The 25,895-nt window shown below is 40.9% G+C and overlaps 1 protein-coding gene across 1 annotated transcript in view; it reads right to left on the bottom strand.

The window, feature by feature from the left end:
- ATP9A (ATPase phospholipid transporting 9A (putative)) overlaps positions 1-25,895 on the bottom strand; it is a 65,535-nt gene that overhangs the window by 22,417 nt on the left and 17,223 nt on the right. Inside the window, exons 5-15 of the mRNA XM_052787322.1 lie at positions 20,608-20,666; positions 19,665-19,716; positions 18,993-19,087; positions 17,641-17,721; positions 16,180-16,255; positions 12,949-13,025; positions 12,191-12,351; positions 11,278-11,420; positions 10,382-10,494; positions 7,365-7,577; positions 1,772-1,933 (exon numbers count right to left, since the gene is read on the bottom strand). Coding sequence (XP_052643282.1) covers positions 1,772-1,933; positions 7,365-7,577; positions 10,382-10,494; positions 11,278-11,420; positions 12,191-12,351; positions 12,949-13,025; positions 16,180-16,255; positions 17,641-17,721; positions 18,993-19,087; positions 19,665-19,716; positions 20,608-20,666 — 1,232 coding nt within the window. The remainder of the gene's footprint in view (positions 1-1,771; positions 1,934-7,364; positions 7,578-10,381; positions 10,495-11,277; positions 11,421-12,190; positions 12,352-12,948; positions 13,026-16,179; positions 16,256-17,640; positions 17,722-18,992; positions 19,088-19,664; positions 19,717-20,607; positions 20,667-25,895) is intronic.

Here is a 25,895-nt window from a genome sequence, read left to right as displayed (position 1 = left end):
GGGTTTATCTTACTAACATTGATTCTCTAGCACTATCTTGAAAACTAATGATGATAATGTTGACAATTGATCTCAAATGTTTTTAACACCCACAATTTCTTCTTCTTCTTTCTTTTTAAGGTAATTTTTTTCTGAGAGTCTGATCTTGTATTTGTATATAAAACCACAAAGTTATGTGTACAATTTCAGCTGGGCATGTATTTAGCGTGTGCAGTGCCTGCTGCTGCTGCTAAAGGTACTTGCATAAATGCACCCTTTTACCTTAACTCAGCTACTTTCAAACCCTCATGACACAGTGTTCTCAGCATGGCTCCAGGTGCTGTTAAACAGCTCAAAAAAAAAAAAAAAAAAAAATCTCCACACTTCCCTGTATCTACAAGTGCTTCCTCCTGTGGTGCTGTACTTCCATGGGGTCCAAGAGGACTTTCGATGCCTGGCAGAGATCTGGGGAGCACTTCCACAAAATCACTAACAATATCCTGAAGTTATTTGTTGTGGCATTGGTCCAGGATCCCTTCCCTCCTTCCTGCTTGCTGCCATCTCCATCACCCCCTGTTGTACCACCACAACTGCTTTGGAGATGCAGCATAAGCTGGACCCATGAACTTGCTTGGGTTCCTGCTCCTGGCTGACCCTGATGGGAGGAAAGCACTCGTGACCTGGGTCGACTCACAGCCCCAGTCCACTGTATAGCCCCCCCGAGCTCTGCCAGCATGACTGGCATGGACACAACAGGAAGGGCAAGAACTTTTGGACAGATGAAAAGACAATCCCAGGCACACAGAGCAAGGCTTCAAAGTCAGCTCAAGCTTCCCTGAGATGCTGCTGGTGCCTGCTCCCCTGGAGAGAACAGTCCTGCCCCTACCAAGCTCCCCCTCCTCCTTGCTGTGTCAGCCACTGTGGGAGGGGACACAGAGTTTGGGTCCCAGGGACAGGGTAACCGTGACTATTTCTTTTGGTGGCAGTGCTGGCTTCAAGATTTCCTGAAACAACAGCCTACCTGAGAGATAACATGGCATCTCTGCTGATTATCAAAGCTGCTGAGCCTTGGTTCAGTAGACACAACCAAAACACTCAGATTTTAGCTCTCATATGTCCCACCAGTCCCACCTATGTCTCCTTCCACCTTGCACACTTGTAGCAAAACCCCTCTCCCAACGTTTTGCAGAGTCCTCAGGGCCCTTGGTTTCACAGTCAGAGGGAAATGCGCTCCCTCTTCCTTCCCAGCACCATCCTGGAGGGCCCATTGCATCGCTGAGGAGTTACTTCCACAGTTGGTGGCAGTGCTGGCTAATGGCCTGGCTGGACACCCGTTCCCAACCTGACATTGCCCCTGATGATGTATGCACAAAACTACATGGGGAGCTGCACGGCAGAAACCCACCCCAAAGTACATGACAAATTAAAAATGTGAGTGGGAAGAAGCAGCTGGAAGAAGCTGGAACTGTGGAGGACACATGCACCCCAAGTGCTTGAAGCTTGGGCTCCTTCATTATTTTGAGCAAGGGACCAAAGGTCAATAAACTAAAGGTGTCCCAGGGCCCTACAGCACTTACCACCAAATATGGCCAAGGAAAAGGACGTATGGCTAGACAAACCCAGCAATGAGATGCTATTAGCTCAAAACAGAGAACCAACTTACAGCCTGAGGTAGAAGAGACTGCAAAACTCAGCCAGGAAGAAGAGTACAGCTGAGAGCCATTGTTTTATGTTTCATATCACGTTAGCAGGAGATTCACAAAGATGTGAGAGCTTACGCGAAGCTACTTACCCGAACGATTATCCCCATGCGCTTGCTCTCGTAAGTGAAAGGGAAAATCTGGAGGATGGTGAAGTTCAGGATGTGGCCACCCGGTGTCCTCAGCTGCACAGAGGACTGGTCTCTGCCGACCAGCGTTAAGCCCACGCTCTCGGTCCACTGTACCAAGGCCACCTGAGAGGAGAAGGGCACGGTGAGGGCAGCCAGCCCATGCCACACCTCCCCTGAGGAGCACCAGAAGGGAAGGGATAGCAGGTGGGGGCTGCAAAGAAGTTCATTAGTCATTAATGGTGCTACAGAATGGATCTCTTCATATATGCAGGTGCTCCGATATGGCTCTTTCAGGCGGGCTTTTCCTGAGGTTAGAAGCTTACTGAGAGTATTTTGGGGGTTTGGGCAGCCCAGCTCCTGTCTGATTCAGCTGCCAGGCTGTCCTAGACTCTCAGCAGGAGGTGGTCAGCTCCCTGCCTTTGACTGCCACATCCTGAAGGACAACCCTTCAGCAACGGCAGGCACAGGTACCCTCCACCCAGGCCTGGGGTGCCCAAACCTCTGCCTGGGCACATCAGGTAAATCTCTTTATAAACACTTATTTTTTGAATGTGCTGTTTCCCAGTTTCCTGTTTATGAAATCAAGAATTCAAAACGATGTATTCACCCTGGATTTACAATATCAAAGCCAAAAACACTAATGCAGAGCACATTAAAAATTCATATTAAAAAAACAAACAAAATGAGCTCTGTGTTATGCTCTATCTGTTTGGTAGTAAGAGTTCAACAACTTTCAGCCTCTGTACCGATCAGCAAGACAGCTGAAGGCTGGCTCACAGAACTTCTTAGCAGAAAACCCCTTCTCCTCAAACATTAAAAAAAAAAAAACAAAACAAAAAACCCCAAACAAAGCCGAGATTTTTCAAGGCACACACCAGAACTCATTTAACTGAACTTACGTGGCCCTCATTTTGATTGCAGCTTCTAGTATTTAAGGACCTACAACATTGAATTCTTTACAAGCTTTTACTAGATTACAACCAGAGTCATGACAGAAGACTAAAGCCTTTATTTTGCTTCCCTGACAATCCCCTCAGAATCCCCACCTCAGCCAACACATCCATCTAAGATTGAGCCTGCTGAGATACGGGGGTTTAACTCTAGAAGCTGTCTTGGCAGTAACGGATGGAAGCAGCAGCTGACATGAGCCCATATATCACTGGCCTCCAGAAAGGATCAAGGGATACTTTCTCCAAACAGACACAAAATACTGGAAGTATTTTACAGTGACATTTTCAAAGGCATGAGAGTGCCAGGCACATGGTTGCTGCTGACTTGAAGGTTAATTATCCCTTGTGCCTTTCAGGTTCTGCCTTTACGGCCTTAAGTGACCACAAATACCTTAGACAAAAATGGAATTTGTTTTGGGAAATCACATACACAAGATACAGATAAAAATGGAACCTATAAATACTTGCATTGAGTCAAGATTTTACTAGATGAATTGATATAATTGTGTCTAATTGGAGAATCTTTTGTGAACTCAGCTCCCTTTCATCCACAATTAGGCTTAAAAGACAACTTAAAATAAAGTTTTCCTTTCATAAAGTAGCCTTAAATCACCAGATAAAAAAAATTAGTTGAGTTGGCTTGGCCTTGAAAGACCTTTAAATTGATTTGAATCAATATTTGGTTTAATATTAGAAAGTTTTTGCCGGCTTATTCACAAAGATTACAACAAATCAAAGGCTCTTTCAAGCTTATCTTTTTCAAAAGTTTCTTCAAGCCATCCTTGGTGCATTAAAGTGTGCAGTTAGATAATCCTCCTAAAAGTCTCCCAGAGCAGAGATGGAGCTTGGGTTTCTAATACTCTGGGGTTAATAAATAATTATTGAGAATTTTTCACAGCACGACGTTACGTGATGTTCAGTGTGCGCAGCGCTGGCTGTTGATTTGCCCACGTTGGTAAGCTGCAAATGTCTGGAGATACAAATCTCTGCTCCCAGCTCAGTCCATTAAAGCATCTCCTTTGCTACTTTCTTTCACAGACACCTCCTCCCTCATTCTCTGCCAGCATCTCTTTTAAATCCTATGTCAAGAAGCATTTAAACCTCCTGAAAGAAAGCCTTGCGCAGAGGAACAAATGGATGAGCAGCACGTCAGAAGTGCTACGTCATGCACATGACATGCTTCAAACTAACTGCATTGCGTTGCGCAACGACAGTCATTTTGGATGGTCCCGAGACCACAAAAAGGTACATCAATGGAAGGGGAAGAATAATAAAAGAAATCCCCCTTTTCATGCTGCTCCTGAGCAGGCGTGGGTCCCGTGGGTCCCGCCAGCCTTTAATGGCCCTCCAGGTGAACTGCATTCAACACTGGAGGGAAGTGGGGCTGACCCCTTTGAACGTGCCACTTCCCAGCCTCTATAGTACTCAATGAATAATTACTGAGAGGGAAAGCGATGTAATTTTGAAGTGTTCCTATCAGATGTACTAAAAGCGTTGGAATTACCGTACCCATTGAACAGGCAACACAATGGGCCCAGCCTCTGGGAAGTGACCCGGCACTGGTGGACAACACCGATGGCAACAAAAGCGCTGACGGCTCTTCTGGCAGGGTCTGGGAACCCCGGGACGGGGAGCACGTTCCCAGCTCAGTGCGAGACAGAAGAGGTTTACTCTGCGCCGTGCAAACAGATAACTAGAGGTGCTCTCAGTCACAATGAAAAGATGAGAAACTTTCAAGATGCAAAAATATGTTTACAGCTTAAACCAAGGACATTTAAAAGCAGGCTTCAAATCCCTCAAACACCTTCAAGACAGCCCATGCTCACTGATGAGGGGAAATCAATACAGTCCCTGACCGCACTCCAGGAGTTTGCAGCTGTCCAGGCCAAGTCAGATACATATCTGAGCATTACAAAGCAGAGCAGCTACAGCAGCTTAGCACACTATCCCCCAAACTTTGCTTTTTCCAACAATTAAATTACCTAAGCCACCACTGAAGTGGATATTGACTAATAAATTTCATTCTAAAGAGACAAATTGATCCTTCTGTGCCATGAGTTGCTCTACAAACATCCCATTTAGGGTTGCCTAGGCAGACAGACAACAGGCAGAAACCAATTGATAGGTGCACCCTTTCATGTCCTGGCAGCTGCAGCGGGTTGTCAGGGTTAAAGACTGTTTGCCCAGGAATCCCAGGCACCCTTATCTCTGATCAGATTATATCTATTTCATTTCCCCTGTTAGTTACTGTATGGCTACAACTGACAACTGGCTTGCAGAGCCCCAAGGCTGTAACCGATATCTGAATAAAGATACTTCAAGACTTCTAAATGGCAGCGTGCACAGGAAACAAATTTAGGAAATCCTGCTTTCTGTTACAGGAAATGAATCCTATGCCAACTGGTAGAAATTACCCTTGCTGTTAAAGTAAAGAGAATACAAGTTTTTGTACTCATTTCATAAACTGACCTTCCCTGCCATGGCAATATTTTATTGATATAGGATTTCAAAGGCTGGCTTTAACAGGAGTCCAAAGCCATTCCCCTACAGGGAATGTTATTTAACAACATCGCTCTCTTCTCAAGGACTCGACTTGTGCTGATCCTACATTTTGTACCATCTAGTATGACATCCACAGAGCATGTCTAAACAATATTTGTATATCTAAGACCTACAGACAAGATTTCCTCAGTGTAGCAAAGCATATCTGATTTCTGAACCTGCTGTAATTCTCTACTTAAGACACCACAAGAAAGGAAAAATGAATTCAAATGATAATCTTGGAAGGATTAGTTATCATGCTATAGTAAAACAAACAAACAATAATCCCTTGGGTATTTGAGACAAATTGCTGCATACATATTTTAAAGACAGAACAGTATAAAGTGAAAAAGGAAAAGAAAAATCACTGACTTCACTATATATCACAGTATATATGTAAATAAACAGAGGATCTGTGCAAAAAAAAAAGCCAGTAAATGCTCTAGGAAAAACAAAAAACCCAAGCAAACCAAAAAAACCCCAACTTAAATGCAGATCACAAAAATTACCATCTGGAAATCATTCAGAACTCGTTTCAATCCAAAGGCAGTTGCTTTCTGTAAGCTGTCTTTACAGGGGAGAGGAACACATTAGAGGAGAAAAGCAGGTAAGCAAAACACCAGCCTAGATTACGTGGTGGGAGAGGACACACATGCACACTGCTCACCAGCTCCAAAGCCAGGGAGGCGTAAGTGCTTGTTGTCACTGTAGGCACATCAATGGGGGGGGAGGGAAGCAAAGATGCAGCTTTTGTATAGTACAGACAAGAACACATTATATGAAATGAATGAATTGCCTACTTTGGAAGAAAAACACTATAGGGAATATTTTGAATGTACATGAAATGTGGAAACTAACTCTGTGCCAGTCTTTCAGTAATACATGCAACAATCTCAAAATCTTCACATAGCTGGGCTTCTAACGAATAAATTTATTTCTACGCAAACAATTTCACACCTCTAACAATGAAGAAAGCCAGCTTCTCTTCTGATGTCAAAGGTGAAAAGGTTATTATCAGAGGCAAATCTGTTTTATTTGGGGCAATAAATGGCAGAATGCTTTGAATGTAGTCAAATGGGTGATATGCTCTCATACCATCAGTAGGATTCATTTCAAACTTCAGCCTCTTTCAATGGCACAGAGCAAGTGTAATTGTACAAATTAATAGAAAACAAATTGTTTTACCTTGGTTGCTCTAAAGAAGATGTATCCAAGAAGCATAACCAATACATGAAACCATATTTTATTCCTCCTGCCTTCGTCACAGAAGGAAACAACATTCTAATTAGATTTCCCAGATTTTGCAGAGGGTGGCAAGGAGCACTTTAATCATAAGTCCTGCATTGAACCTGATCTCTCAAGTGTTCAGTAAAAGTCCCCATCAAGTCTCTGGAGTGCTGTAAAGTTTCTCTCTACTGTACCACCCTGTGTAGCCCTGGCTGGACTGGGTGCCTGCAGAGAACTGGCAGGGCACAGCTTTGCTCCCAGACAAACTCTTGTGCATTTCACTCTGCAGAAATTAACTCAGGCTCCGGATCTGTCCCATCCACATGGGAAGGGATGTGTCCTGGGTTAGCAGTGCTACCCAGCGTGATTTACAACTTTTCACTTGGTCTGGAAGTTCGAACACTTTGCAGATCAGGGACAAGCTGACTTGTGGGAGTGCTCTAACCCCCTCCCACAAGTCATGTCCCCCCCCTAGTAAGACGAGATTGCCTATAATTTACCAAACGTGGTCAAAGGGACTCATGGCATTGAACTGCAAAATATACCCTGGACAAAAGTTGCAGAAACATGAGCAAAACTCTGTGATGCAGAGGCTGATACAACAGACAGATATTAGTCACCATGTAGCTCTGTAGTTTCGGGCAGAGAGGCAGGTTTGGCTGAAGTATGTCAGCTGAGAGGGTACTTATGGTCTATTCATGGGTTATCAGTGCAATAAATGCATTAAAATATTATCCCCTTCACTAGACTGGAGTATTTTCACCAAATAATTTTTTTTTTTTCCAGCAACAAGCAAGGCTGTAGTTTTATTTTTATACACCCAAATGGATACTGACCTCATCAGGACTGGAGGCCTGGTACACCCTGCAGGAGTCCTCATAGTGTCTCTCGGCTTCAGCCTGGTCTGTCACCCCGTTGGACTCGTACACTGGTGTCACGTTGTGGCACAGCGCGATTGCCTTCACCGCCTCATGTACTCGGCTGCTCATGGTTTTACGCACCTTCGTGGCTAAGGTAAGGCCCTTCACAGCAGGTGGGTCCTGAGATTGCTTATAAAAAATGAAAGCAGAATAAAGTCTTTTTGCAGAAAAAAAAAATTTAAATTAAGTTTTTACTTCAAGTGAAGACCATATATGTAGCAGCTGTGCAGACTCTTGTGTTCCCAGGAATGAGACGCACTCTTCATATACCTTAACTCAAACCATCACTGGGAACACACCCTAGCGTAATGCAACTTCTTTATCATTGTTACTGGTGGAGTAAAGTGCCCCAAAAGATTTACCTAAGTTTTTGGAACATTAGTCTAAGAAAAAGACCCTGTGTTGCAGATCCACCAAACACTGATTGGTGAAAGACCAAAGTCAGAAGACTTAGTAAAACAACTTTTTGCTGCACAAAAGACCAGTTGCTTTGCAAATTTAGAGTCAATTTGGTTTCATGTGCAAGAGAATATAATTGCCAAAACCACAAAACAGATGACTCGTATGGACCTAGAAAATCTTAATTACATTAATTTAATTTTTAATACTATTTTTAGTATCAGAATGGGAGTCTTCAGATAATTGCACAATTACTAAATTATCCTGGTTGAAGAAGGGACACACAGTGATCTAGTTTCCTGCTCTGTTAACCTTTAGTGTCAAGAGGACAAAAGTTTCACTTCCAGGTCAAAGGCCACAACATGGTAAAAATAAGAGCAAAGAATAAGAACTACAGTTCAAAATGAATCATTGCCAGCAAATGCTTCTCATTATAAGGAATCTCACTTGGTAATTATAAACCGTTTATGAGACATATCCTTTACCAGTGTAATTCCATATGCTATTTTCCACACTCTAGTGATTAGGACACGTAAGATCTTTTAAGTTTAATGTTGCTGCTCATCACCACTGTTGCAACAGGCTTTAACCAAATTAAACAACAGTAAACACTCAGCTGAAGTGCATTAAGATTGACATAAAGCACTAGTCACATACTGGACTAGTCAGTCACCCAAACTTTCTTGACACATATTGAATACTTTGGCAAATAGTAAAATAACCAGTAGTGAAATCTTCTCTGGAGTACAAAATGAGGGCAAATAAATCTGAAGTCTGTTTTTTTTGTTGTTTGGGTTTTTGGGTTTTTTTAAGTACAGTTCAGTCATTTAAGGGTCTCAACACCGAAAGAACCAGATGCTAAGAAGGCTGTGAAAGGAGAGGAGGGAAAGAGAGAGAGATGGCTAGAGGAGTTACAAGTTACCTGAGACACATGCCAGCAAAAAAGATAATTACTCAAAATACCAGGTATTTATCAACTATCATATGCTTAGTTAAAAGCACATTGCAGCCTGACAGTCTGCCCAGGGAAGAGCTATGCCACCAAACGGACCACTGAGGCCAAGGAAACCTGCTGTGCATCTTTACCACCATGAACAAAATCCAAAAATAAAAATCCCATTTACAGTACATAGTGCCTTTTTCCAGGCAAGAATGCTGGCTTCATGTTTCACTTTGTGGGAGGTGTAGAAAGTGTACTTCAGTCTAAAATCTCTAGAGCAAAGCAAAAACAATGTGACGTGAAAAATCCAGTTCACTGCACTGGGTGTACATGTGCAAGGAAAAGCATGGGCACTTTGAAATTTACTTCTGTGGCTTCTGTAGGAATGAAGCAATTCCACAACTATTGAGAAATGAATATGCTTGACATATGACACGGGAGTAGTAACCCATCACTAACGTGTCCAGATTGCATCTCTGGAATCACATTTTACAAAAGAAAAAAATCTAAACGTCAGTAAGTCACAAAAAAGTTATTTCTAGCTGCAGTTGAGAGAAGGGTTATTAACAGAAAGTGAAAAATCATGCTTCCATGATTACATAATTAGTGACAATTCTTAAATCTTTTATAAGTACCACTCAGAGGGGTGGCTGGAACATCAGCCACTGACAGCTGATTGGTTTTTTATAAAGGCAGTAATATTCTTAATTAAAATCTCATCACTTGTTTTACGAAGGAAGTGCATTTATCTACATGAAGTTTCAATTCATAAGCATCTTGTCCATTGTAACATGCTAAGGAACACAGTTTGCTGACCCAGACAAGTCACATGGCTTTACGTGGTTATCATACAAAACTGAAATAAAAGTGTAAGAATAGAGATGAAGACTTTTTAGATGCTGGCTCATCCCATGATACTGAAAGAGGAATGCAAGGGAAAGACTTCCCAAAACAGGATTTTCCTGTTCTATACTTCACGTGTTGACTTCGCTGCCTTGTTTAGGTGTAGACAGTTCTCAAAGCAGTCGTCAGTTATGCACCATGTAAGATAATTGGTGCATCAGTGAAAGAATCCCAATTTTACTATCTTCTTTTTTAACCATCAGGCCTAAAGCAGTGATGCTGGTATACTGTTCTCTGTTATGGCTTACCGAGTACTGATGGTTCCTCTTCCTTTACTATTGCCCCAGTACACAGCAGCATTTCAAACAGCAACTTAATCCACTAAACATTACCCAGTGCCAATTCTTCAACAAAGCAAATGCTGTGGTTGCTGTAAGTGGTGAATATCTAGATAGAAGTATGCTATTTTACAGTCAGACCTCAGTAACAAGACACAGGCACATACACTCACTTACACTTGCAGATCTGCACATGTGCTGTGGCAGTTAAAGACCGGTGGATGTGAAACAATCTATGAATGTAATAAGCAATCATGGTAATATTTATCTATTAAGCACCCAATGACCTTCAGACTTTTCCAAAAAGTTAATAGTTAATAAGCAGATCCCTGCCATGTTAATTCACCATTAGTCTAGTGACGTGGAAAACTGTTTTGTGAACAAAGGAGTTAAGTAATGCAATTTAATTCTACCTGTGTGTATATACTGAATATGTGGCTCTGCACTTCATCCATGGAGTCCAGGCCGTAAGCTACCGTTCCCAGGTGAAGTCGCTTGAAGACCATCTCGTTCTGTGTAAGAGTTCCTGTGACAGAAGCAGCACCAGACATGGAGTGGGAACCAACACGCCTATTCCCCAGTACATGTTCTCATCCTTGCTGTACCCCACATTCAAGAGAAACTGGGCCAGAAGCTGAATCAGTCACTGTACCAGGCTCTCAGCACAGGCTGAGGCCAGCAAAAAAGACAGTATTAACAAACCTGAGGGCCAATTCTCCTGGGAAGTAGGTGTGCACATCACTGTGCCAGTAAATAAGAATGAGATTCACCCCAAAGTCAATGCCAGCAAGAGCTGAAAGCATAATACTGGTCCTGTTGGAACCAAAGAACACTGGAAACAGCTCTCAGTGGGACATTCAATTTACATAAGACCAAGCTTTTCATTACAGCTTCAGTCTTCTGAATTCAAGCTCAACTTTAAAACTGTAAGGACAGCAGCAGACAGACTGATGGTACGTTTCTGCCTGCACATGTAAGCTATCTTCATCTGGCTTTGAAAACTAACTCTAAAGAGTTGCTTTTAATTTTATTTTTACTCTCGGCTTTTGGTTCAATAGCACACTTTAAGTGTTCCTTGAAGTAGCATAATATTCCTGTCCTACCCTACTTACAGTGCATTCAGAACAAAAAAAAAAATGCAAAATTTTTTTTCAAAAACTGATTAAGTCATATTGTCAAGGTGACGGGAAATGCATATTTCTTCTAGTCCAAAGAAATCTTACATTATACTCTCTGGCTGGCCAAAATGGTAACAAAATCCAAACAACAACATACCATGACTCAAAACTGTTATTTTCTACACAGATACCTGTTTTGTCTGTAAGCAAATAGGATATCCTCCCCAGCTGCTCAGGAATAGTGCTGGACCGAACCACAGTCCCGGGGATTTTGGAATCTCTGCGGATCACCCAGCTATAGACAATTTTCCCCATGTCCAGATTCACACGTAAACTATGCAGGAGGAAAGGGAAAAAGAAAAAGAAAATGTATTACCAGTTAAACTTTGGAAAAAATCATTGAGAACTGCCAAAGTGCAATGAAAGGACATGTCTTCCATGCTGAATTTGAGCTGCCAAAGAGGGTGTTTTGGGAGCAGTATGTTCAAAGTCAGTGGTCGGGTGGCAAATGGGGAGAAGGACTGTGCGTTGCTGCAGTGGTACTGTAATTCAAAGATAGATGATAAAATTATGTTGAGAAGAACAGATATAATTTGAGGGGAAGATGGACACAGGGGAAGTAAGGACAGCGTGATTGATATGCAGACAGCAGGTTAAAAATGGAACTGAAATGAATCCCAGACCTACATCAAAAGTAACAATCTACTCATTAATATAGTACAATTAAATATTAAAGTTTCAGTCCCCTCTAAAAGGCAACTGGGTCCTATTACACTACATGCTATATAAATAACCCTCCTTTTCCATTTTTTGCTCTGGTCTTATCAAAGTAAGCAGGTATCCCAAACACTGAGAGAAGGAGCCTTAAATGACTAATCCACAGCCTGAGTTAGAGTCAACGTACGTGTGAATACATTGAACAAATTCAGCAGAAACAACAAAGCAATTCTTATGTTTGAAACAGTAATTTGATTTCTATTTCTAGATTTGCTTAGTTGTCAAATGAGGAATAGATAAGAGTTTACGTGCTTTTTCATAGTAGAAACGTGGAGGAGCACACAAAGCAAGCAGTATTTTGCTGGGAAGAATAAGCAATCACCTTACCTAATGGGAATGATGTTTGAGAACAGAAGGAGAAATCTTATGATCTGGAGATACCAACGGCCTGCAAAGTGCTGAAGGGCCACCATGACAAGCGAGACCACCACGAGAGCCCCAAAAAGGATCTTGGTAAGACAGTTCACTTCCAAATCAAAAAGACCAATCTAAAGAAATAAAAGGGAGACATTTCAAGCACACAAATGAAGATGTTAGCTCAATGTAATATTCACAAAGGGAATGAACTGCCATATCCAAAGAGCCATTCCCTACTAGTCAACCTCGCTTTTAAAACACTACAAACATATTTAAATTTATAAGCAAAACTGTTGCCAGCTTATTAAATGAGACTTCCATCCTTTGGAAGCTAAGCAATGCATCAAAAGGTGTGAGAAGACTCATGCTGCCAAAAGCCGCAGACAATACAAACATCTCTGCACCTTGTCTTAGCTTTGCTGTAATAGAAGAACGCAGCAAAATAAGCCTTCATATTCTACCTGGGACTATCTCATTATAACCATATAAAACAATGGTTTTACCAAACTTAAAAAGTGAGAAGGCACATGTGTAATACAATCAAAAAAATAAGGAGAAATAGGTTCTGCTATGGTGACTATCTTAAATAGGAGGCTGGAAGATATGAATCATTATTCCTGTGAGGTTGTCCCTATAGTGTGTACATACAGCATTTGGAGGGATTTTCTTCAAAAAATGATAAATTTCTGCCCCTTTTTATTTATTATAAGACTGTTTCCTCACCATACCTTACTTCTTGGGTTTGAAGTATTCATCACACTGCGCAGTTCCCTTCCAGTGTAGAGGACAACTCCCACAACAGTACCTAAACAAAACAGAGCATGCATCAGCCGAAGAAAAACCACCTCCATTTGTTTTCTCTATAAAAACACTTGTTGGATCCAAAGGCTTGACAATTGAAAAGGATTTTTAGCAGGTTAATTTCAGAAGCAATAGCAACCAGAAATTAAAAAAGCTAGTACCTGAAATATAAAACCAACGAAAACATAGACTTTGAACAAAAGACATCCTACAAAAAGTCAGTAAGTCTTCAACCATGCTGCCCATATGGTTGGACTTGATGCAGCATCAGACTGCATCAACTAAAGTGCATGGAAACAGAAGTCAACTGCTTTGCTCTCTTGACTCTCCCTGGCCCCCTTTTGATGTCAGTTGTCTCTCCCCACTACAAATAAAAGTTGCTAAGGATGAAGGATTTCTTGGTTTTCCTCCCACCACTTTGAATCCCACTTAGGTGTGGGTAAGTTTGCCTTACACCAGATAGTGGTCCTTCACTGTGTGTCAAAATTAAATCAGTGCTCTGGGCTACAGTTCTTCTTTATTGGTGAAGGTTGGCACAACTGGAGTAAAACCAATGAATTCCAACAGCTTTCAAAGACAGAATTACCTTATTTTAAAATCTACAATTTACTTTAAGTATTTGTCTAATTGCTATTCCCACCAAAAGGCGAATCATACCAACTCCTACCTTACTGTAACAGATGGAGCTGCTGGGAGCCTATCAGTGTATTTTAATGCTATGTCCCACAGTTGCTAAAGAGCTGAGAGGAATGAAGTTCTCCCTTTTCTTCTCACAGAAACATAATACAGTTTAGCACCATAAATTACTGGTTTTCTACAGATTTCTCTTAAAAACTTTGAAAAAAGCCATGAAGAAAAAGCTATCTACCATCAAGAGTTTAAAAGCTGCTATTGAAAAAGTCTAATTTTTTACTAGAAAATTTTAGGGGTCTGTAAAAATGGAGGAAAACAACACTGAAAAAAAAGCACTGCTGCAAATACATTGCAGAGTATAAAATGGCTATTCCCCTGCACCCATTAATGATCAAAGTTTTAACAAGCTGCAAGCAACTTATTTTTAAATAAGAGTGATTCAAAAGAGGTGGTTTCTAAAAATATGCTGGGAAACATTCCTTTAAAAAAAAAAAAAAACAAACAACAAAAACCAACAACAAATCACTGGAGCCAGATGGCAGGTGGTAGTAAGATCATCACAATTCAAATCAGCAGATGGCACAGCTACTCCAAATCAACTGCAAACAGTCAGAGTCAGACCCATTCCCACTACAGCAGATGGAGAAAGCCACATAGCTCTGCTTCGTCTTACAAGCAAAGGCTGCCCCAGTGAGATGGCATCACCACAACTTGACAACTTTCACTCACAGAGGAAGAAAAATAACATCCCCATTTTCTCCTAACAGAAATAACCTACAACATGCTATTTATTATTGCCATAGGAGAAACAAAACTAAGTATTATATTGATCAAGTCAGTCAAAATGAGAGGGAAAACCTGTCAGGGCTAGCAAACAGCTTGAAGGCACTGGTGTGTATAAAAAGAGTGTTTCTAGCGTTTTTTTATGGCCATTCAAAACAAGACCCCATTACTTAAACAGTTTGAAATTATGAAAATACTTGCAAATCTTATTCCTATTAACTGAACTCACAGAGATGTCTATCTAGAAATAACTTATTCAGAAAGGAGGATTAGATTCAAACAGTATGTTCATTTGGGCAGAGAGGAGGTCGTTGCATGCCCTTCTCTCCTTCCTTCCAGACACCAAGACCACCCAGGACTTCTAAACAGCACAGAATTAGTGACCAGATGGAGCAGAGTATGCGCTGTGCCCTTCTTTGGGGAAAAATGTCTGCACCCACATGTATACTACACACAGCTGAATGTACAGCAAAAGAATAGTTTTTACCCTCAGCAGGCAGTGGCTGCGAGCGTGCTCAGGGCAGGAGAGTATTTCCCTCTGATTTCAGTAGGACTATTCACTCTAACATCCCCCTCATCCCTGGCCCCATGTTAGGCTTAGCCACGGCAGTGTGAGACCTGCACTGGTTCAAGAGCTGGTACAAATTAAAGCTTTGATACAAGAGGCAAGAAAGTCCTCCCAGGAAAGGGTGCTGCAGGGAGAGTAGCCATACAGGACAGAATCACAAGAAAAACAGCTTTCCATTTCTCCACCTATTTTGTGCAAAAGCAGGATGAGCTGAGACTCGTGCATTAAGCATCCTGATAGGTATTTGAAGCTGCCAGGCTGACTACATGTGTCTACACTCAGAGGGGAGGAAGGTAGGTTACCTAATGCATGGCAATTACTAATCTATGAACATTATTTACTTGATTAAATTGTATTTGGACAACTAGTTTTTTTACAATCCCTTGGTCACAGCACTGTGACAACACTGTAATACATTTCAAAGAAGAGTTAGAGCAGGATTAGATAGAAGCATACAATAATAAAATTTACTCACTGTTTTCTGCTTTTAAAAGAGCACATCAAAATCTTTTCAGTGCTTCAGAAAAAGTCTTTTGAAGTTCTTGTTCCTTCTCATTATTATTAATTCCATGTACATCTAGGTACTGCACTGTGAAGTCTCTCCATTCAACGACTTTAATTCCAGAACAGAATTTCACTCTCCTCCAGCTACCACCCTGCAAACCTTGCAAGCGCACTGGACAGGAGAGGAACATGGCTTTTACTTTGACAAGCCTCTACAAGAGGGCATTGATTAATCTCAGGCCTTGGGAGCTTATTGTATATATAAACCAAAATCTGTCAAGGAACTTATTTTTTTCTTTTTGAAAGCATAGAAGACAAACTCAATGGAAGCACTTACCTGGAAATCTTTCATCTTAGCTTCTGTTACCAGAATCTATTTGACACTATTTCTGTTACAGATTAGGATGTCAATGCAGAGAGCAATTAAGTGCTATTCGGGTCCTAGATGCTAAAGAAGTGCCCAAAGGCCACTCCAATTCTTTCTCATCTAGGAATGTCCAAGAGGCAATTAGATGTGAGCTCAGCTCCCCAGAGGTGTTAGGACAAGTGGGAAACTTCATTCCAACTGCTAATTTCTCCAACTGACAGAGATTATTATTCCATTACAAAAAGACCTTTAAAAATTGTTAACATATTCCCTTAAAAAAAAAAAGTACATCCTCCATCTTACCTGATGCAATCACTGTGCTGGCCCATAGGGTGTTTTCTATACTTAAACTTTCATTCACTGGAGGGTCACTGTCCTCCTACAACAGGATAAAAAACAAACAAACTTGTCAGTAGTGTAAAAGGCCAGTGGATGAGAGTTACACAGAGGTGTCTGGAGAGGGACATGGGGTGTGTTGGTAGAGGGCTTCTTGATAAGATGGAGGATTTTCATAAACCCAGGTAAATCTCTGGTTGGGTTAAAAACATGAGCACTTTGTTTCAGTGGAGTAGAAGGGTTCAGAGCCGGGGGGGTGTGGAAATCTATTAAGATACGTCTGCCTGCTGAAGTCCCCCAGGTATTGTAAATGAGAAAAGGATTTGTCAGCAGCTTTCCAGGGACTACAGGAAAATGTTCCCTCACTTGGCTCATGTGGATTAATAGCATTTCTCCTGCTACTGTAAGATCTCACTGAGAACCTGTTTGGACTGCTCAATGATGCCTAGAAAGTTGTCTGGTATGCACCAGAGAACAGTTAAAAGAAAGTGCAATTCCTCTTAGGCACCAAAAGATTAATTCTACACGATTGTACCTTTGCATGAGAAAGTGAATTAATGTCTGTGCAGATTTTATACAAGAACTGCCTCCCCAAGCCACTCAAACTCCTCTTCTGTGCCAGCACTATTAAACCAGATTAAACCATGCCACATAAAGATAAAAGGGCAAAACCTAAAATTTTGAGCTAAAATACCAGCAGAACTTCTAAAAAGCTGTAACTGTCTCCTATTTGTTACAAAACCATTTGTCCTCTGAAAGGTCCCCAAGGGTGTTAGATGAATCTCTGAAAATGTTCATAATTCCACTGAGAGGAAAAAAACCCAACCTTTTGCCCCAAGTAGGCAATGCATCTTCCCAACAAGTCAAAAGATATATATTTTTTTAATGGTGATATTTCACAGTGGCTCTTGAGCTGCTTGCTGCCCTCTGAAATAGGGGGCAGATATAACTGAGTTCACATAGGTTGTATGCAACTGAAGGCAAAAACGAACTGACTCAGAATTAAGACTGCTATTGCCTGATGTAGCTAAGATCCCCTGTCTTTTCACAATTAAAGGATTTTAATCCTACAGTCTATGGTGGTCCAGATTTCCTTCTGAACAGGCACCATGAATACGTAACTACCAATCTCTGTCCGAATGTTCAGATCTAGTACCTTCAGAGTAAGGTCCATAATCCTCAACAGCCTATGACATTGTCTCCAAGTCAAAGCTTCAATAACCATATTTTTGTTTCAGATTTATTTCACAGATTTTATGGGGGGGAAAAAAAAAAAAGAAAAGAAAAAAAAAAAGAAAGAAGAGACAAGGAATGGCAAGACAGACTTCAGTATTTCTCCTGAAAAACTCTGGCAACCTGGTAGCATTCAGCAGGTTTGCATAGCAAACACTACCTATATGATTTCAAATATATGTCAGCAAGACTCACCCTTCTGAAGGTCCCCACAAAGTTATGTATATCAATATTGGGTTCTTCTGCATATACATAGGATCGGATTTGCAGTAGGTCCTATAAAACAGACATGTTTTGGCAGACAGTTAGACAACCACATTTTAATAATGTACAAATGTTTCTACCAAAATACTTTGAGGAAGAGTTACTTATGAAGTTAAGATAATTACTAAATCATGTTACTTAGTGGAGCCCAACTGTCTAACAGAAAATACAATTGGTGTACCAGCTTCACTGCAGACTATTTCTTGAACTGATACCTGAGAGACTCCTGGGAGTTACTTAGATGTCAGTGCCCCATAAAAGAAATTTCAGCCTGAATAATCAAGACAGCCTAAGACACTTATTACTTCATAGCAAAGAAGCTTTGGAGTAGTCTTCCAAGGCAATCAAGGAACACCCTATCACTCAATATTTAGTTCAAGATGCCAGTGTCACTAGGAACAGTTCTCTGGTGACAAGAAGATAGGCCAATTCTGCACAGCGTTTTCACTGCTGACTCCTACACATGCACGAACTATTCACCCCCTGGAGATAATGCCTTGCTTCAAAGCCTTTGTATAAAATAAACTTCTTGCACTTTTTATAGATAGAACATCAATAAAGCAGGTACTCTGATTCCCCCTTCTTTCCCTTGTTTTCTTTTTTTTAAAAATAAAACCAAACAAAACAACACACGAGCTACTTAGCTAGAGATTTTGGGAAACAGCATGTTTGATGCAGGTTATATGCTTATTTCAGATCATACAGTGGAGCTTCCATGGTGACACTCCTCCTTTCATAAAGGCAAGCAATGAAAACTTAGCGGCCTCTGAAGCCATTTCATGAAAATGCATGAATTGTGCCTCTGAACTTACTGGAGTGCAAGGAGTGAAAGGGAGCATTCGCGAAGTACCACCACCAAAGGTACCTATCCTGCAACAAGACCTATCCTGCAGTAAGTTACTGCAATGGTCTCTGGAGAAGAAAAAGAAAATAGGAGCATCCTACCATTAGCCACCTTCTGCTGCAAGGCCATTCTCTAGCTGTCAACCCCAGTGCCTATCTGCACAGCTTTGTGGTGACAGCCACGTGGCACAGAGACACCTAGCTTCACCTTATCTGAAATCTTGCCTTGGAGCTCAGGAAGAGCCAAAGCTAATCTGTAGCCAAAGCTACAAATCTTTGTTGCCAAAGCCAATCTGTAGCATGCACTGAGCCCTATGCAGAACAATGCTGCATTAACCTGTTTCTCAAAACAGCCCATTAACTGAAGCACCTGAACATTTTTCAGGTAAAACAGATATGCATGTTTAACAAGTACAGTATTTTGTACAAAGGCAGCTTACAGAAGCAGTTGGCAGCCTCTGAGTACAGGTAACAGGCAGCCGCAGTTTCCAGTCTGTCTCACCATCCAGCTGGTCAGTGCGAAGGAAGCAAGACCCTGTGGATTTTCAACACCAGTCAGTGCTCTTTCCAGATCTGTCTTAGATACATCTATAACTCATGAAATGGCTTCGTATCTAGGACACCCTTCTTTCTTTGGAAACAGTATCTGACTTCAAGTAACTTTTGTTAATAACACAAGAATGATATTCTTGCATCACACATTCATCTCCTTCCACTAGTCCAGAATACAGTCAGACCCCGTGCTGTATCTTTAGGACATTTGAAATGTTCCCATTAGTCTTTATGTTTTCTAATCCTTCTGATCAAACATTTCCTTATCCCACACTTAACAAAACAAACCTGAATGGCAAGTAAAATTATTTACATCTAAAACGCAAACTGTTATGCAACCAGATTCACTTACCCTGGGTTCAACCACCTACGTTCTTTGATTAGCAAACAAAACCAGAGTATAACATCCTGAGAAGTGGCAGTCTATAAAAGTATTTGAATTCTCTGTCTCTCTAAAATTTTACTATTATCTATTTCTTTCACATTTCTAAAAGATAATTTTCTCTAAACAACCAGTGAAAGGTTAATGGCTATTTTGACAATTGGTTCCAGATGTTTACCATTCTTCTCCGACGTCCTCAGGAAGATCATGTCAGCAGGGACCCGCTGGTTCTGTTAGGAGAAGAAAGGCCATTATTGTGCATACAGCCCTGCACGCGTGTGCAGCCGCCTTCCACAGCCCTACTGTGACAAGCAAAGGGGATATGGAGGAGAAAGAGGATTTCTTTGTCAAACTGAAGCTTGGTATTCATTTTGCTTTGAATCCTAAACTCACTTCCCTGCAGAATTCAAGAGCAGAATAATAACTGGTGCCAGCTCCCACTGACCCAACCCACCAACAGCTAGGTTTACAAAAGGGCTAGTGAGTAATTCTAGCAGTGTGAAGAAATTTTAAACTAATGCTGGTTTCCTTTCAAGAAGTCCCATACTAGAAGAAGGCATGTATCTGGAATCTACAGTTACCATTTTTCTCTTCTTTGGTACTGAATATTTCCATACTAATGGTTTTAGAGGTCATAGCTGCTTGCACAGAGAGTGTGTGGGCAAAAAAAAAACATCAGTGGATTAAAAAACCCACACATAAACTTGTATAAAGGGGGAAATATACCTGTACATACCAGTGCCTACAAATGGATCACTGTGTCTCCCAATACTTGTGTTGTTTACAGCCAAAGCAACATTTGGATGTTGCATTTGTATCAGGTATTTAACCTGTGTCCAACAGTCAGAGATAGGACCAGGGAGGCTTTTTATCTTGCTATAGTATAAGTGGAAAAATTAGGTTACACGTGCATATCTACAGATTTATTCTCACTTGTAAAGATGATGATGCTATTTTGGTGGTGTGGGGGAACCCTGAAAAGTGATTAAATATTGTAACTAGCGTTCTAACACCTGACATTCTAAGCCTATCATAAAACAAGTATGACTTCAAAGTATCTCATTTTCTATGGTCTTGCAAAAAAAGTACTTTACACAGAAAAGCTACACATAAAGGCTAACCTTTTCAACAATGATGAGGTCGCCTACTTGTATATTAGAGCTCTTCACCTTCATAGTCCCTGCAAAGGAAAGATATCAGTGCATTAGAGCAGCAGCAGGACAGGGTTTGTGGGTGCTGTGTGATGTTCCTTACCTCCCCTCCTTCCACTTCACTATTCTGGAGAAAATGGGTAAGGTTTCTATCAGAAGAATTAGGCAACGCTGCCCTGTAAAGGCTTACCAAGCCCACTGCTGCCACTGGGTAAAGCAGTGGGTCTCAATCTGTGAAAAGGGCTGAAAGCCTCTTGTCTAACAGCTCCAGACCTCAGCCCTGGATGCAAAACTCCCTGGTCACTCTCTAGTGACAACTCTGAAACAAGCCCTTAAACTTTTTTTGTACTGCTTAACCCAGGAATTTGAAAATACTTTCAGCGTCAGGCAGACAACAGAGCAAGAACAGGAAAAGTACAATAGGGAACCATCAACTCCTGACTCCTCTTCCTCAGGTGGTTGAAAATCTAAAGCTCGACTCTCAATCCAAGCCCTGAAAGCCGTTAAGTACAATGGGCCCATCTTAAAAACCAGGCTCATTTCCTTCCCTGCCGTAGCTCTTGTATCTGGCTCAGCTGTACCACCTCTCCTTTGCCTCTTGACAGACAGCCTGAACAAGCCCTGCAGAGTATGGGTCCTACAGAAAATGCATAAATATTTATTTCTTTGCAGCTGTCAAACATTTCCCAGTTGCTTTAAAACAGGGGATTAATTTAACAATTGGCTAGTAATTTCAAATCATTAGCCAGCTCTAGATTTGGCTTCTCAGACTAACTAGTGATTTATAATCAGTTAATTTGAACCCTGCCTCTATGCGTCTGTCTGTTACATTTCAACAAAAGCCTCTTTAATCTGCTGTGATTTGAGTGGAAGTGGGGGAGGCACGTGGAGCTCACCCCAGCATGGACAACACTCCTACTGTACCTCAAAATTCATGGGCTCACTGGCCAGATAGCAGCTCAGGGGGAAAGGAGAAGGGGGAAGGGAGGGGGAATAGAAATTAGCACAAAGCACAAAGGTCACTAGGATTTTACTACTGGCAGTCCCTTCATTAGCATCCTTCTCAGGATATGCTTCAGTGTTTCTGCTCCAAATTAACAATGAAAGCCATTCTGGGCTCCCGGCAGCCTGCTGCTTTGGTGACACACTGTGTGCTTAACAACATGCTTCATCACTGCTGCTAATAAATGCAGACTTCCTTACATGCTGTAATTATTCCTACAAATTATAAGCAGTCATGGCCCATTTCACAAATATCTCATAGGTCTTTTGTGGATCCTGGGTTTTGCCTTGCAAGATTTTTAGTTGGGGGGGAGGGGGGGGAAGTAAACAAAACGAATGCTGGGCTAAAGACATCTCTGCCGGGGCAGGAAGCATACTGGGGATTAAGAGTCCATTACGCAGAGGCTTGAAAAGAAAAGCCGCACTCCAAGAGGATCCAAAAAAGCATCCCTGGCAGTCTTCTGTATGGGCTATACAAAGTTAGGTACTATGACACTAAAAGGGTCTGACAGATAACATCTCTTCCTCCCCTTTTAATACGGTTATTCAAAAAACAACAAAAAGTGCTTTTGAATATTCTCCCGTGCAAAGGAGGAAAAAAACCCAGTGTGCTCTCCCCACACAGGCATAGCAATTCTGAAACCACTGTGCAAAAAAGCTCTTGGAACGAGATGTGGGTTTGTTTAACCATATTTTATGTATTTCTCTTAAAGATCACAAGGATTTATTTGGTGACTGTGAGTATAAGAAGCACTATCTGCAGGTTTCAGGAATGGAAACTTATTTTTGTAGTGCTTTCCTTAATGATGTAAATTCATGCTGGAAAAGAAAAATTAACGCCTGGACAAAGCTATAACATGATGATTTCCTATCATTATGCACATACAATGCTTTTTGGATCATTATTCTGAAAACAATATCATCTGCTTTAAAAGTTTTCCAGTATGAGAGAAATCAAAGCAGCTGGAGCAGATTTGTATTGTTCAATAACCCTCCCAAGCTCAGTTTTAAGGTAAAAGAAAGAGAGGACCTTTCTACCAATATACATTTTTATAACTACTGTATAAGTGAGATGCCCTTTTTAGGTAGCAAAGCTAATTCTACTTTTCCAGCCATACTCCTGGCCTTTCATGGATGACATCTCTGCAGTATGTACCACATGTCCTGCTAAGAAGGCGCAGGACCAGATGTTTCCTTTGACTCAGGACTCCCATAAAGCAACTTACTTGAATTAGTTTTATTTTGATCTTGGGAATTCTGTAATTCCTTTTTCTTTCTGTGGGGAAACTACCTCCTAAACATTAGATGTTTTCTCATGCATGTTTAAGAAACTAGCTAATAACACAACTGCTTCATTTCCCAGTGTTGCTCTGCTATTAAAGTATTTTTGTAATAATAAATTACTGCTTTTATAAATGCGTCTAAAAGTGCTTCCTCTAAATACACATAGGTTTATTTAGCATTTAAAATACTTCCAGTTTATATTTTCTGAAGTTAATCAGAATACAAGTCAGTGATTAACACAATTTTAAAAAGCAACTAGTGTTGATCTCTTACTTAAAAAAAAAAAACAACTGTTGTTAAAATTTGATTGGTGTTTGTTTTATTCTTTGCTGTATCCTGATTTATTTTTTTTAAAGATAAAAAAGTAAACATAATAAAATGCAAACAGTTTGTTCCAACTTAAGCTATAGTCTTTGAAATTATCACCAAATCTGCAGCATGATGGATGTACCATAAAGCAGATTATTTAAAGTATTAAATATATTAGCCAGAAGAGATGCCTTTTTCTACAATGCGAACACATAAGCCAAGATTTCACAATAGATCTGCAGAGCTTCTCTAAAGTACAGATCAAAACACTTAATTTGGAACCAAAGCTGAAGCCAGAGGTTTATTAAAACAAGTTAAATGCATCTGGAGAGGAAAAAAAAAAAAAAAAGGTTGTTTGGATGTGCTGCACCAAACTTTTGGCTTTTGCAGCCTTATGCTGTATAAACGGTGGAGCAGGACTCAGAGGGTTTGGGAAAATATTGTTTTTATATGGCTGGTAAATGCCAATGATCTGTATCTTAAGTAGCACCCCTCAGTAGGAGGTCTCTTCCCATTTCTTTCTGTGGAGTTTCTCTCTCTATTATGCAGTGTTACCCGGGGAGGGGGGGGGGGGTGCGAGAGAAGAAAAACAAACCAAGAATTTGCAAGCACAGTTCTAGCTTTCTATCAAGCAGAAAGTCAGCACACAGACTTCTGAACACAAGGAGGCTTGTAGGTTTATGAATAGGGGTTTGAAATTTGATTATTTTTTATTACAATCCAAACAACTGTCCTTTAAATGGAGAGCTTTCTATTAAAAAAAAAAAAATGCTTTCCAGAAGTCTGCTGGTTTCATCATTTTGGAACATAAATGGATCATATCAGTAGAAAGAGAAAATAGGTTCAGAGTGGAATTTTTTTGATGTTATGTAAAATAAAGGAACACAGAGAAAATATACTACCTCACACTGCCCTCCAAAAAGATTAGTCCCTGAAATTCAGCAACTATATTCAAAATAAAATGTGATCCAAAGAGGATTCTTCCTTTTTCTCTACAAAGCAGCAGCTTATTGAACCTTAAAAAGCTTAACGAGAAGAGTGTCTGAAAAAAGTTTCATGTACAGGGGCAACGCTGCAAATCCAAAATACACCCCCCCCAGGGTTGGGGGACAAGGCTGGCGGGTGTGCTGAGCTGGAGAGCTCCCGGCTGGCAGCAGGAGCTGTGCCCAGCCACGCTGCAGCTGTGGCTGTGTACAGGGCGCGAGGAACCACACACAAAGAGGACAAGAGGATCCCAATTCGGGAAAGCATTTAAATCTGTGCTTACTTCTATCCCTATTCAAAACTGCATATAAGCATGTGCTTAAGTCTCCCTGACTTCATTCAGACCTAAGTATGTATTTACATCTGTGGGGCTGCACTGGGAGGCCAAGGTTGGAGATGGGAAAAACTATTCTCCAGCCACCTTAACTGCAGCTTAGTGCAAATACTCAGGAGAAATAAAAATAGCTCAGAGAAAGCTACAGTGCTCCATTAGATCGATTATAGCCAACCTTCAAGACAGCAGTGCTCAGTGTCGAGCCTAACCTAATCCCCCTCCCCCAAAACACTGGCTTTAGAGGTGAAACTATTGTGAAGTTTTAAAAAAAAATTATACAGCAACATTACAGAGGGCTTTTGTGCATCAGTACCCTTCTGCACCGCCCCTTTTCAGTACAGTGCTGTGCCACTATCCTGAAGCATGAACCCTGCTATTCAACAAAAAAAAAAAAAACAAACCCAAAAAACCCCCCAAACAGCCTACAGTCCAAGGCAAGCCCTACCTGGAGTTTTGTCAGCTACAGTGAAAATTAATGGTTAAGATCAGCTGTTCTCAACTTATTTTGATATTTGCTGCTTCTACTTTTGACCTGATGAAGGGCTTCCTTGAAAGCTTGCCTGCTTTTTCCAGTTGTACTAATAGATACAATAAACCAAACCCAATACACTTCCATCCCCCAGCCATGGTGGCCTCAGAAGGTACTTCCCTGCTCCTAGGTGATTCTCAGAGGTGCTAAGGTTTTAATCAGGGGAAAAATAGATGTTCACGTCTCCTGAAAAGCTTGAGTACCGAGATTCAGGGAGAGACAGAAAATTACTTTTCTCCCCAAACCACAAGACAATCATAAATAATTTTGTTTTTCCTACTCTAAACTATACCGCTAGAGAGTCTCGTTCCTGTTCCTGCACCAAATTCATGTTAAATAAAGTGACTTAAGACTTTCAGCTAGTGCCCAGCTGCCAACCCTCCTTGGTTTCTTTCACAAAATTAGAAAAGTTAAAGGACTGGGGGGAGGGAAATCATTCATGGGAAACGTAATAGCAATATGAAAAGAACTAAAGGAGAGGTCAGGCCCCTTATAGATCATTGAATAGAATCCAGAAGGCAACTCTTTTATATCTTTAAATAGATGTAGTACACCCCTCTTGGATGAGGCTTTTGTTGGTTGCCAAGCATTTTAAGTGTTGTAGTAAGAACACGTTATTAAAAGGGGATTTAATATTCAGAAACTCAAACTCCCTAGTTCAGAGTTGCCTCATAATTCCCGGCATGTGAAATATATACAGCCTTGAGCAATTACATTTAAAAAGCAGCCTTATTCTTAAAAGTGCAAGTGTTGAAAGCAGCATATTTTTACTACACCTAGTTCACTGCATCTTAATTCAAGGGTATAAACTTCTAA

Source organism: Harpia harpyja, chromosome 1 (genome assembly GCF_026419915.1).
Source record: "Harpia harpyja isolate bHarHar1 chromosome 1, bHarHar1 primary haplotype, whole genome shotgun sequence".
In the NCBI taxonomy this organism is placed as follows: Eukaryota; Metazoa; Chordata; class Aves; order Accipitriformes; family Accipitridae; genus Harpia; species Harpia harpyja.
This window is presented reverse-complemented; position numbering and strand designations above follow the sequence as displayed.